The sequence below is a fragment of the Bemisia tabaci genome, chromosome 9, assembly GCF_918797505.1.
Source record: "Bemisia tabaci chromosome 9, PGI_BMITA_v3".
In the NCBI taxonomy this organism is placed as follows: Eukaryota; Metazoa; Arthropoda; class Insecta; order Hemiptera; family Aleyrodidae; genus Bemisia; species Bemisia tabaci.
Window position 1 is genome coordinate 38,785,870 of NC_092801.1, and position 14,547 is coordinate 38,800,416.

The 14,547-nt window shown below is 38.6% G+C and overlaps 1 protein-coding gene across 4 annotated transcripts in view; it reads left to right on the top strand.

Annotated features, from left to right (window-relative positions):
• The first annotated feature begins 489 nt into the window (after positions 1–489).
• fusl (transmembrane protein fuseless) overlaps positions 490–14,547 on the top strand; it is a 63,953-nt gene continuing 49,895 nt past the window's right edge. The window contains exons 1-2 of one of the 4 annotated variants that reach the window (XM_019047298.2): positions 490–791; positions 11,129–12,260. In XM_019047298.2, coding sequence (XP_018902843.2) covers positions 11,430–12,260 — 831 coding nt within the window. In that variant the 5' untranslated portion in view covers positions 490–791; positions 11,129–11,429. Of the gene's footprint in view, positions 792–10,814; positions 10,834–11,128; positions 12,261–14,547 lie in introns of those variants that run through there. The other 3 variants (XM_019047297.2, XM_072304660.1, XM_072304658.1) reach the window with 3 other exon arrangements.

Sequence of the window (14,547 nt, forward strand, 5' to 3'; positions counted from 1 at the left end):
GTTCTCATCAGGTTATTTTGGTTCCTAAGTCACCGACCCAGTATCATACTACCGTGTTAAGGAAGAACGCCGTAAGAACATTTGAGAGTTTCCAAATTTCCCTTGATAAAACATGCATTTTTGACAACATTCATGCATATTTTTCCTTGAACTTTTCAGATAGTTTAGATTAAGCTACCCACACAATTGTCTGAAAATTTTGGATAATCATAATTATACGAAATTTCGCAAGAAAATTAGATTTTTATCGGAGGAAACTTGGCAACGTTGAAGGCTCATACGGCGTTCTTCCCCAGCATGGCAGGATACCACTTCGGTATGAATGTAATCTACACGACTCATTGTCAGTATGAATCACTTTTCTTGCGTTTATTTATTTTTCCGCCGTGAATGCTATCGCCAGCTCTACCGTTATACCTGATTACTTGATTACCTGATTGTGACCCACCGAGCGGCGCGGAGAAGGCGAGAGAATCAGCGTTTGAACGATCTCGCGCGTCAGTCAGCCGCTCGCCGTCTTGTCTGATCTCCTGATCGGCCTTTAGTCCTGGCCCCGGTTTGTCGACGGATTCCTTTGGTCCCCGTTTCGTCTGGATTTCCGCGGATTCCCCACGAGATCGCCCCAGTTTTCGCGATTTAAAGCCTGGATTTTCGCGATTTCAAGCCTGGATTTTCGTGATTTCAAGCCTGGATTTTTGTGATTCCCACGTGCGTGTCGTCATCGAATGATCTTGAGCAGGGGACGGTGTTTTAAATATCCAAGTGGAAAAAGGTTTCCGGATAGGTATGTGGTAGAAAATCGGTTTTGTGATTTGTCAAGTGAACCTTGTGATATGCCATGTTATTCAAAATAGAGAATTTGCAGGTGTCTGGAAAATTGATGAATTTCGTGTGTAAGGGGAAACTACTGAGTGAGCTGAACACGAGGATACCCTTGGTTTATGAATTGAACGGTTATTCTGACTGACTGATACTCTTTGTGAATTTCTTATATTTCTACTCTACCGTGTTAATATTAATACTATTAATAATTAATATCACGGTTGAGGAGGCGTCTTTTTCCTCGTTGGGATGATAGTCGTCAGCCAAAATAAAAAATTTACCTGGGTACAATTGAACTTTACTTACTCGAAAACAATCTACTTATCTTACAATAGTGGTAATATCTTCGGGTGTTTGAAATATGACGAATTTCGTGTTTTTGGGGAAACTACTGAGTGAACTGAACACGAGGATACCCTTGGTTCATGAATTGAACGGTTATTGGAGAAGATATGACAAAATGATCTAAGCTGCTAAAATGCGTGTGTTTAAATGGGAAATGCCGCCAGATGACGTCACTAGACGGTGCATTTTCTTATTTTTAAATCTATTTTTATACTATTTCTCATATCAGAAGAAAGTATTAAAAATACTGTGAAATCAGCTTTTTAAGCACTTTCAGATGAAGCAATAATAAATTCGCATGCGAATTCTCCATTGGTGGGATAAACATTGCATATGAAATTTCGATTAATTTTGCAGAAAGATGCGACTTTGCCAATTTTTTTACCTTTATTTGTCTCAGATTTCGGTGAAGCAAATTTAAAATCATTAATTCTCACAAGACACTAATTGAATTTTGATGTGTGAAGATTTTTGTGAGATGAAACAAATGCTTCTATTTTGTGTAATATTGGATGGCTCCGTTTTTTGAATTTGAAGAGACATGCACTGAATCCGATTTTTACTTCCCTAAGATTTCAAATGACATTCTGTTCCAATTTAAGAATGCAATCTGTGTTTGAATTCCAAAGGTGTGAAAGACCGAAAGTGCAAAGGCACCCTCACAAGATAAATATCGATGGCCAAAGTGCAAAACCACGTATTTCCAGTGGGGTGTTTCAAAATCTCTGATCTTATTTTTCTTTTTCGAAGAAAAAAAGTCGACTATATAACTTGAAATTTTTATGGAATATTCTGCTTGCAGAGAAAGAAAAACCAAGGAAGTTTTCAAGAAATTAAGTTGCCTAGTGTTTGTAATAAAAAATAAAGTATGACCAGAAATCTGCAACATCAAAAAAGGAGTTACGTGGTTTCACACTTTAGCCATGACTATGTTCTACTGCTATTTCTCCCACACTAGAGTTATTTAAACGTGGCTCTTTAATAGCTTTCTCTAATTAACGATGGTCAACATGATGGTTACTTTAATTTGTTGGAGCAAAATGTTAATCACTGATAATAATACAGACACGTAAGAAAGCAAAAGAGACTCAAAAAAATACCGTGCCTTAATTTAATAGTTTAATAGTGTTTTGTGAGGAAAAGGTAATTCAAAATTCAGAGCGAAACATCAAACCTTTTTTTTTTTTTTTTTTGCAAGTTCTAATTTAATTTTATTTCAAATATTAATCTAAATGCATCCGTTTCTTTACATGATGAGTCGTGGTGCGCTTTTCTGCTAATTTCTAATTTGTTTCGTCGAATGCTATTGTACTTATCTCTTCTTGGATACGTTACAATGTTAAAAAGTTATCATCCACTTCCACCATCGCCTCATTTTTCCAGAAGGCTGATAATGAGATTTTTTTGCTTGGACCCATGATGATTAGCTTTTGCGTCGAATTCATTCAACAACTCTCACTTACATTTTTAGGCATTATGATTTGGCACTAAAGTCACTGTGATTCGATGGACGTCATATTTTGTGCCAAAAGACATGTGATATATCGCATCGATTGGTTCCATTTTTTCAGTCACTCGTCATCTTTCTCGAACTTTGAGATCGCAATTCTATTGTCAAGAGACTAAAGAATTCACTTACTAATTTTGACAACAGATTTCACGTAATACGGTCGTGGCGTATTTTTGTAAAGGAGAACAAATCGACATCATTCCTAGAAGTTTTCGCAGGATTTCGTTTGCACATAGCAGAAAAATCACGGGAGTTTTTAAGAATTGCCGTTGAGTAATTTTCCATTTAAAACATGAAGTAAGACAAAAAGTCTGCTACGTCGCAAACCAAGATACGTGGTTGCAAACTTGCACTGTCGATATATAATCCAGTAGAATTGTAGTAACAAGCAGTATGTTCTTATTTACACCCACTGAACATCTGATCAACTCTGACAGGAATTTGGAACTGGCCACTAAAATTCTTTGAGATCAACTAGTATAATACCCTTTGCACCCCTATTATTTTTTCCTCCTTTTTTATTCGCTGTAGAACGTTTTGGAAAGGCTCTAGTAATTGTGTCTGGACACTCTGTTGTGAGAAAATCCATTCAGAGGAAAATTTGTAGGCATATTAACTGAAGTGTTTGATCTCATCAGTACTGGTGACCTGTGATGAGCTCATTTTCAGAATGATAATAAGAATATTTAACAAACGGAAATTTTACAATGACCTCACACTGAGATGACAATGTCCGATTCCACTGTCTTTAGTGCAACCTTGTCCTTCTTCATATCAGAACTGCAGCAGATCTTGTGGAGAGTTTTGTGATAAACAAAATTACGCACAATTCACTCGCCAAAACAATCCTTCACATTCTTTGATGTATTTTCGATTGAAAAACATTTCATCACCAAAGGTTCAGTTTCAAAATATCTACACGTGTTTTGACTGTAAAAAGTAGTTTAATGACTGATCTATACCTACAATTCGCTGAAATTTGAATAGTGCTTCTGATACAGATAGGTAAGCTCCAATAATTACTTATTCAGTCAATCTTGAAGCAAAAAAAATATATATATTTTTCTTATATACATCGACAAATAAGGCCTCTAATAATGCTGCCTAGCGCTTATTTATAAAGTCATTTTCCTGAATAAAATAAATAAAGAAAAAAATTAGGATCTTGACAACATTCAAAAAGGGCACGGACCTATCTTTAAATTTTCGAAACACGTCAATTTTCTCACCGGTATTCCTTATTATTTAAAGCGCCGAATCACGGCAGCCTCTCGCAAGGATGTACATTGTACTTTCAAAGTTATTAAACTGTTGAATTTCACTTGGAATGGTTTGTGAAATTTGTTCTTTTTATGAGGCAATATGAAAAGTATCATTGAGCCTAGACTAAATTTACCACAATGTAGACCATTCAGTGGCGTGGCGTTTTTTGCGATTTTTTCGATTGATCTCCTGCCATTTGAACCTATGGAAAAGGATCGATAAACAGGGTGCTCGTCACGAACACCCTAATAATCGATCTTTTACCATAGCTTCAAATGGGGAAATATCGATAATAATCGATCATTCACGCTCTGCCACTGAGACCATTCTATTGTCCACGAGAAGGATGCCGCAACTCAATCACGAATTTTCCTAACAAGATACTCTTTTGCTATGGAAGTTGATCTTTTTAGTGCTATAATTAAGTTAGAACGAGTTTCTACAAATGCAATTTGTAACAGTATGAGATATAAGACAGTCATTCTGAAAATATATGGAGTTCATATCAACAAGTGTATACTTGAAAAAAAAAAAAAAAAAAACATATCGCGCGAGGATGAATGGAAAAAAATTTGGAATCAAATTGCGGCGTTTTGACATTGGACGATAGGTATGAAACATATCGACGGTGAAACTACCAAACCACGTATCTCGGTTTGCGACGTCGCAGACTTCCTGTCATACTTTATTTTTTAAATGAAAAACTACTTAACGTCCGGTCTTGAAAGTTTTTGTGATTTTTCCTCATCGTGCGGAGAGAATTCTGTGAAAATTTCAAGGAATGATATTGATTTGGTCTACTTCAAAAAAATAAAATGCGAGCGTAGATTTTTAAACACCGCAAACGAGATACGTGGTTTGGTAGTTTCACCGTCGATATTTAAAGGAAAAATCTACTTTAGGAACGGCTATGGATATGGCCCGAACACCATCCGAAATGAATGGTGCATGTCTCAAAAATAATTTGCCTTCGGTTCGATTTCCTGTAACAATTCAAATAATCCATTTGGAGAGAATCAATCCGACTGATATTATCGCGTGAGCCATCGGAATGAAACATCCGAATAAACGTGGGAGTTTTCTTCTCTCTTTTCCGATTCTTTAGTGGTTTCGTAACATGGGAGTTCCAACTCGCAAAAAACGCATGTTTATCATCCCGGCGCGGCGCCGCGACGCCCCCAAGAGGAAGAAGGAAAAGAAGAAGAGGGAGAAGAAGAAGAGAAGAATCTGACGGACAAATGAACGAGTCTTTAACTAGGAACGCGGCCCAAGGACCGGACTCCTCGGACATCGTCGTGTCACTCTCCCAGGTCAATTGGACGTGTTTCTATCAAAAGGAGCTATGTGCATTAAGACATGAGCCCTGATACCCATAAGAATACATGCATAACAGGGCTCACGTCATTATGCACATAGTTCCGTTCGGCGGAAATGAGTCCAATTTATTCTCGACACCACCTACGACGCAATTGCAACCGGAAAGGGCCACCCTCCAGTATCTTAAAAAAGATAAAAACGAGGAGGAGACTTTAAAAAAATATGTTGATACTTCCCAATTAGAACCGAAACCAGATTTGAATCATCCGATGTTCAATCCTAACATCGATGAGCCTACAAAGCGTTGCTCTTCGGTCGTAACAGCGTAAATCAATTATCTCGTGAGTCCTGTGTATCCTAAAATTCTATGGACAGTAGGATGAATCCCAACATAGAGTTACGTCATTGTGTCACAGGAACGACGAGACATAGAAATTCGATCGATTGTCGGATCGGATCGAAGAAATCCCATCTTAGCAATGTTATTAATCGATTGATTTTATATTTATCGATTTATCGATAGGCGTTCGATTAAGATTCATCAATCGAAGGTATGGGTTTGTCAGCATACAGACATGATTGGTTCCAATGTAGACTGATCAATATGATGCCAGATTTGAGTCATTCGATGTCCGAACTAAATCATACAAATTCTCTACCAAGCTCTCTCATTTAGGCAATCTTTAGGACTTTACTGTTGTACTAAGGAGGAACAGTATGAACCTTCAGGCGTTGCCAAATTTCCCTCGATGAAACACAAATTTCCTGGTTAACTTATGAATGTTTTCCCTCCGATTTTTTAGATAATTTTTCTCACAATTCAACCGGGAGGTCCTGAAAATTTTAAGGCAGAATATTCATGAGTTTCCTCCAAGATGAACATTTTATCGAGGGAAATGTGGCAACTCTCGAATGTTCATACGGCGTTCTTCCTTAGTACGGCCGTTTAGAGCTCATGAGAAAATAGAAATGCTCGGCTTTTAAAATGAATCGACTGATTCTATCAAGCGTGTCTCTCAAGACACGAGATCGGTTTCGAGATATCGACTTAGACAAGAGGATCCATCTCGAACCCACTCTCCGGCGGGACTCACTGGCCTGGCTGCGAAAGCGATGCTCGAAATAGGTGATTTTGACCAGTGGCGTGGCGTGGATTGCGATATATCGATTGTTATGCCATTTAAACCTATGGTAAAGAATCGAATATTATGGTGTTCGTTGCGAGCGTCCTGACGATCGATCCTTTCCCATAGGTTTAAATGGCTGATAAATCGATATATCGCAAAGCACGCCACGCCACTGATTTCGATCAGAACCGGTGGCCTGTGATTTAGGCCTCCAACTGGCACGGGAAGGAACAAGATCCTCGATACAAATGAACATGAACACTTCCGTCGGGAATGTTCAAACGTCTGATTACATGCCGTGTTGACAGCAGAATGCTGCCGTGTTAAGGATAAACGTCGTATAAACCCTCGAATTTAGCCAAATTTACGCTGGTAAAATACACATTTTCTTGTGGATCCTAGTAGCAATGCCTTTTAACAGGTAGTTTATTCAAAGTCCTTAAGAAACATGTCAAAATGCTCGTTTCAGGAAACCTTTTTTGGCTTTTTATGCGAATGAAATTTAACTCTTTGTAAATTATTCACGTAAAGACTCTTAAAAAATAAATTGCTTCTAATTTTAGAATATTTTTAGTGTTGAAGAACCACAGCCGATACTTTAAAGTTTGTAATCAATTTCTACCTAATTTTTACGCCGCGTTTATTTTTTTTTCAAAAACCCCCATAAAAGGACAATCTAAAACGAATATTTTAAAGAGTTTTCTAAGAGTGTTTTTCCTTAACTTGCAGGTGTTTTAAAAGTTTTTATTACAGTCAATCCAATTTTTTGTGGAATATTTTGCCGCTCATCTTTGTTGACCATTAATATAAGTTATCTCTGGAATTAAAAAAAAATCTTTATGCCAATTGTTTTCCAAAACTTTTGTTGAACGTAAACTACACACGCATTTTACTTTAAAGGAAAAATGAATAAAAAACTCAAAAGGTTTCCTAATGCGTCATATTTAACCAATATTTTCATTTCTTAAGTCAAAATTTAACAATCAACTACAGGGTCACCTTAATAATAAAAATTCGATGATAGAAAATTAGGCAACTTTCAAATGCTTTTAAGTCGTTCTTGCTTAGGTTGGCAGAATGAACGAGAGTGCCTCATTACGAGGATGCGAGGCCGTTCTGTTCCGACAACAAAAAACACTCATCGGGAATTATCCTCTCCAACTTTCTTCGACACGTTCGATTTCTAGTGAACAAAGTTTTGCTTTAAAAAATCAACCTCCATCTTTTAGTGACACTCAGACGTCACCGGGTGAAAAGGATCAGCCGGGAAATTAGTATAGAACAACGTATAATACATAATGGTTCCCCTGTAAATACGCGTTTTTTCTTGGTTGGATCTCTCCTATAGTGGTCTAAAATTATGTCCACTTTGTAGGCACTTTTTTAAGTCAGAACTTGCCCGACTGTTTGAATATTAAATTGAATATTAAATATATTTCTAAATGAATTTTGAGCGATTTGGCTCAAAAATGGACATATTTTTGCTTCAAAAAATTGCGAGAGAGTGAAGTTAATAAAAAAAAAAAAAACGATGCATTCACTCATATTCTGTGTACAGAGTCACTTTTTATTTAATCCATTTTTATCATAGCAAAAGTACGTCGAATTGAGAGCCAGCAAGACGATTTCTGAGGGATTTGAAAGAACTAAACTTTGAATAAATCAAATTGAAAACAGTTGTATCAGAAAGTTTAAGCTCTAAATATGGGGAATTATGTTAAAAACAAAACAAAAAAATTTAAAATTAATAACCAGGTACATTTTTAATATGCAAAGAACTACCATCTGAAACTTCCTGTGACAAATTAGGTACAAAGTAGGTCTAAACTAGGTGCAATTTTCTCTAAAATCTTTCTCAATTTTATTATTAAACTCTAGAAGTATAGACATTGATGTAATTTAATTCATGAAGTTTTTAACATTGGCCAGGACAAAGTGAACAATTGATTTTGGACGATTAAGTGATTGGTTGATGGATCATCGATTGAGCCCATTGAATTTATTTTCCTCAGGTTGATCAATTCGCATTAATACTAATCTACTTAATGCATGCAAAAATAGATAAATAAATAGATAGATAAATAAATAAATAAAAAATGAAAAATGAGAATTCATTCACTCAACGGATTAATCCTTAAAACATAAAAAGTGAAACGGGCTCGTGTATAGAACGAACTAAAATTTTACTGCGTTCATTTTAGTCAGCAAAATATTATCTTTCAACCACAAAAGGCTAAAAAGGTCAGTTTCATCTCGATTATAGTGTTTTCCTCGTAAAATCTAGAACGCTGATCTCTCATTTGTCGAGAAAAAGAACATGTGAAACAAAATAGTGGGCAAAATTTGTGAGTCATTCGTTGAGAAAATGCCATGAATGCTAAATTGATCATTTGTGTGCCCACTATTACCTTCAAGTGAGCTATTTCATACGGTGAACACCCATAGAATAATTTTTGTTTAAAAATATATTGGATTTGCAATTACGTTACGTACTTGAACGGTTGGTGACTTGACTCACCTATACTTACGTGCTAAGGAAAAACGCCTTATGAACCTCCAGGCGTTGCCAAATTTACTTTGATAAAACACGAATTTCGTGGTAATATATGACTATTTTTTTCCAATTTTTCAGATGCTTTTGCTCGCAATTTCATGGCAAAATATTCACAACTTTCCTCAAAAATGAAAATTTTATCGAAGGAAATTTGGGAACTCTCAAAGGTTCTTACAGCATTCTTCATTAGCACGACAGTGTAGGCGGCACTAGACACTTTGGGGGCAGAGAGGCACTTCCAAAGGGGGTCGAAAGGACCCTCACTTGCTCCAAAAGGGGTTGAAGCACTTTCCTAAGTCCAAAGGGGAGGTCCAGGAGGCATATTTCTTAGATCTATGGAAAGCCTCTCGCAGGCCCCCCGGAAAAATCGTGAAAACTTGAGTCACCTCTAGAAAAATGTAAAGCCGTTCTAACCGGTTTGATCGAATCACAATTTCAAAGATGAAAAATAAGTCATGCACTTATTTCACAAAATCCCTCGCAAAAGTCATCTCTAAACGACATTTGGACGCATTTCTGCCAAACGGAACTTAAGACGAGTGGGAAAGATGGGGTGCACTCCATAGAGCGCTGCTTAAGAAACAATGTTAAAGTGGGCGTGACTCCCTTTGGATAGAAATGGAAAAGCGGGATTTTCCATTCTGTCAAACAGAACTAAGCGCCAACTGTATGATAATTCATGAGCCATGGGCATTTGACAAGAGCCTTGTGAACATGACTCAGATCGTCTTCTCCGTCGCCGCCGCTGACGTCACTGGCGCTTTATGATTTCCATTCATACTTACAGCCCTCAACTAACGAGCACACCCCTCCTTTCCCACCTGTCTCTGGCTCCGTTTGGTAGAAATAGTCCATTTTAAAATATCGTCACCTTCCGGCCAAAGTATCAAAAGCGCTATGCGACGTCCAAAAATTTTCGCCTCCATTTTATTTTTTTACAGAGAAATTTTTCAATGAAGCTGTCCAAAAATTTCACTGATTTTTCTTCGAGCTTCAATAAAATTTTCAAAAGATTCAACGAAAAATGTCTCTGTAAAAGAATAAAATGGCAGCGGAAATCTTTAAACTTCGCACGGCGCTTGTGATACTTCGGCCGGAGGGTGACGATATTTTGGTGTAAAATTTGTGTATTTTATATAAGAATATTGTGAAGAGCTGGTAAATTTGGCAATGCCTCAGACTGGTAAAATTTTTATCACCGGCGGGAGCGGGAGAAAATTAACCCAATCGATTCATCCGGGCTCAACTGAAGTGGTTTCGGCTTCTGAAGATAGATAACTATTAATAAACGCCTTAAACTCTTTTCGTTGTTTTCCGTTTTGATCCGAGGGTTTCCACAGCCTCTTGAAATTGTCATTGTTACTTTTTTTATATCCGTGCAATAATCGTATCGATCTTTTTCAATTCCCCCGCTTATCTATTTACGAGCCCATCGTATCCCAGATACCTCGAGCTTGTTGTCTTTTAGCCAGACCGGTACTTCAACGGCAGTAGTGAGTTTCCATAAAATGATTTGCGTGATTTGCCAGTGCTTTTTGTGATCGCGTCGCGAATGTTTAATACTTTTTGTTACTATTCTAATAATGTGCGGAGTTTTCCATATATTGCACATAAAATAACCTAAGGGACATTTGATCGCGTCGCGCGTGTTTCATACTGTTCTTTGCTATTTATTATGTTCTGAGCTTTTCATAAATATTACACATAAAACAACATAAGGGACATTTGATCCCGTCGTGCATGTTTAATACTGCTTGTTGCTATTTTATGAATGTGTGGAGCTTTACATATATATTGCTCATAAACATCGTAAAGGGACATTTTTTTAAAGTCACTTGGTTAACGTACAAAGATCTAGGTGTCGGAATCTCAAGAGATGAAAATATGTTTATTCAGTGAGTCTATCGAGCATTCGTTTGCCTTTGTTGCAAAAACGAAGATCCATCCCTAAAATTCTTGTCTTCATTTCATTTAGTTATTCTCTGGAGTATGTGCTCTTTTATAATCCGGGCAAGGAAGTCGGATAATAGGGAAATATAACTTTCCAAACTTCTTAAAACACCCTTCAAAATTTTTAAGGTGCATATACGGCCGAAATTTTTTTATCATTTAAAAAGAGGCATGTTCGACCATTTTCCTTGTATTTAAAAGGGTTCATTAACTCATCCAAAACCGATTTTCTTTTATCAGGCCACCAACTTGCTCCGATCAGTGCCTTCTCAGTTGCAAAAGTGAAAAGCTCGCTTAGTGAAGAATGCAGTCTATTACTACCACAAAGTGCAAGAACTTGAACAGTGTATAAAACCATCCCTCCAACACCCAATCACGTGCCGTTCTCAACCGCGCTCTGCTATTTCTAGCATGTCCATCTTGCTGCCATACAGTCAACGCACCATCCTCCTTCGGTTCCAAACCTACAGACCCTCCTTCAACCTAGGCCGCAAAAGATAACAATTAATCCACAAAGCGAAGAAACATCCAAAGCACCAAAATGTCCGTTCGAGACCTGGAGCAAGGCGAACACCTCCTTGACGAAAAAACCAACGGCCAAAACGGAGTCATCGTGACCTCGACGGACACCCCTCGGAGGGGTAGCTACTGGTCCAACAACCCCAACGAAGACGCGAATTACTACCAAAACCTCCTGGACAACAAGGACGATAACCAGGAGACCGAAAAAAACGCCTACACTACCAGTAAACTCAGCCTACAGGAGAAACCTGTGTATAATGAAAAAAGCGAAGCCCCCGGTTACAACGACACACCCGCTTACAGTGCCAAACCCGCGTATAGTGAAAGTGAGAAACCCGGCTACGATGATAAGTACAGCCCTCTATTTAAAGTAACTTTGGTGTGTCTGGACTATCTACTGTCCTCCTTCGTAGTGGCCCCTCTCGTGGTGGGCTGCTGGCTGTCCCTTTGGATGATCATCGACGCCTACCCCATGATCTTCCTGGAGGTCAACTCCTATTTGTTCGGGTCCGCGTTGATCTTCGTGCTGACCCTGGTGCGGGAGGATGTGGTTGCCGTGACGATGAAACTCGGCGAGAAGAGGTGTCAGTCGTGGTGCTACGCGGTTCTGGCGCGCGTGTATGTGTACGTTTTCTTCTTCTGCGGGATCCTCCAATGGCGGTCCCTCTGGTGCCTCCTAGATTTCTACTTCGACAAGGACGTGAGAGCGGTGACGGGCGTGACTTTGGTGAGCTTGGCCGTCGTCGTGGTGCTCAAGATGCCCGAGTCTCTCCTAGCGCCACCGTATTTCGTCGGCAAGGATACCAACCCTGTTGATGTGTTCGTCTTTCCCACCTGGTTCAGTCTTAGCGTAAGTCTCTTCATCATTTTCTCATTCTACATCAGAGGCGGACCCAGCAATTTAGCAATACTGGGTTTCCTCCGTTTAAACCTATGCTAAGTAATCGATTCGTGTTGGAGCACCTGGCCCCTCCGAGAATCGATACATTTCCATAGGAGTAAATGGGGAAAAACAATGTTGCCAATTTGCTGGATCCGCCGATGTTTTATATAGAATTAAAAACAACTTCGGTTTCAAGGTGCCAAGCTGTGGCAAGGAGTCGATTACGTAGGTGTTCGTTGCGAACACCCTGTTTCTCGATGCTTTCCCATGAGTTTAAATGGCAGATCAATCGATAGATCGCAAAGCACGCTACGCCACTGGACATTTTCTTCAGGATGGCGATTTCCTTCACATAATACTATTTTGCCGTGCTAAGCAAGAACGCCGCATGAGCCTCCAGTCGTTGCCGAATTTCCTTCGAGAAAAACCGAATTTACTAGGGAAATTTTAAATATTTTTTCCTCAACATTTTCAGTCAATTTTGTACGCAATTAAATCTGAAGTATCCGAAAATAACAAAAAAAAATAATATGCTGAAATTGCACCAGAAATAAATGAATTATCTAGGGAAATTTGGCAACTCTCGAATATTCATACGACGCACAGTGGATCGAGTCAATCTGAGAGGTCGGAAATATAATTTTCGACTAAATCTGCAAATTTCGATGTTTATTCCGTCAGATTTTAAATTTTAAGGGGTATATCTCAAAGGAAATTTCTTCAGGAAACCAATGAGATCACTTTTAGAACCTCAAAGTTTGTGTAAACGGAGTTATAAGCTTTTAAAGTTTCCAAATTTTGCCAAATAGTGTAGTCGGCGTAAAGCTCATATTAGCGCCTAAAAGACTGCATGAATACTTCTCGCATTGCGCCAAATGCATCAAAGGTGGAGTGATACCACTATTCGAACTAGTAGGAGCGCGTGTGGTATACCTCGTCAACTGAAGGCGAAACATTCGTGCATAAAGCTACTAATGCTAGCTACACGTGGATTGAACTGACATGAGATAGATTAACATCTAAACTGCTTCTGAAGAGAGTATCACTTAATCACAATTCTTCATACGTATGTTATTTCTTGATATTAAAATACGGCCATCCTGCCTTAGCAATCGATACATCGCAATGCACGCTACGCCATTAAATGGAGATGTTGCATGTGTGAGGAATTTGCGGTTTGACTGTTGATTCTTATGTAAAAGTTCGCGAGAAACACGATGGTCCCACTGGTTTTCTCTGAAATCAACTCCCAAGCTCAAACAAAGCTCTCAAGTTGAGGCCAAAATGGAGGGGATATCCCACGCTATCCTGAGAGTCCACCTCTACATCGAGACAAACTCTCCATGCAAAGATAGGGAGCAAATACATTATCAGTGCTGCCACCTTATTTGGGGACTCTAAAACTGAAATCACGGCAACCTCTCTCAACCAAATCTCAGGATAGCGTGGGATATCCCCTCCATTTTGGCCTCAACTTGAGAGCTTTTTTTGAGCTTGGGAGTTATTTTCAGAGAAAACCAGTGGCACCATCGTGTTTCTCGCGAACTTTTACATAAGAATCAACAGTCAAATCGCAAATTCCTCACACATGCAACATCTCCATTAAGGACAACGGAAGGCACAAGCCCTTGGAATGATGATTATTGTTGCACGCACATCTTATGGTCTACCTTGAAAATTGAAGGCGATTGAATTGTAGCGATGAGTTGGACGCCTCCCTACATGCATAACACAGATATCACTGCTTTTTTCGAGTTAAGTCATCTCTCATATTTTTAACAGGGCGAAACAATCTTACATGGAAATGTTTCTGATGAGATTTTATGTTCACAAAGTTATTTAAATTCCTACGTCAACATTACGTCGTAACTGTTTAAAACATAACACTCTAAGTGCACCCGGAGAATCCACCGTTAATTTGCAGATGAGGAAGGAACAGCAAACCCCCTTATTTTGCTGCAGGTTAATTGATTTATTGGCACCGTTCCATTATGCACTTATTTACGTTCAGTTTTTATAACATCACTTCAAACTTTGATTAGATGGTAGGCTATCTCATATACGAGGGTGTCGCGGTGAAGGATTTGTTAAGCTTTAGACGGACTGAAACATCTAAAATAATCCTAACCGTGGCGGTAAAGTTACTTGTGGGAGAGCAAGAAAAATAGACGAAAGAGTTTCTGAGTGACGTAGGAATTCGCGTATATTTAAGAAATGGAATCGTTACAAAAGACTGACTATCGGAGCACTAAAT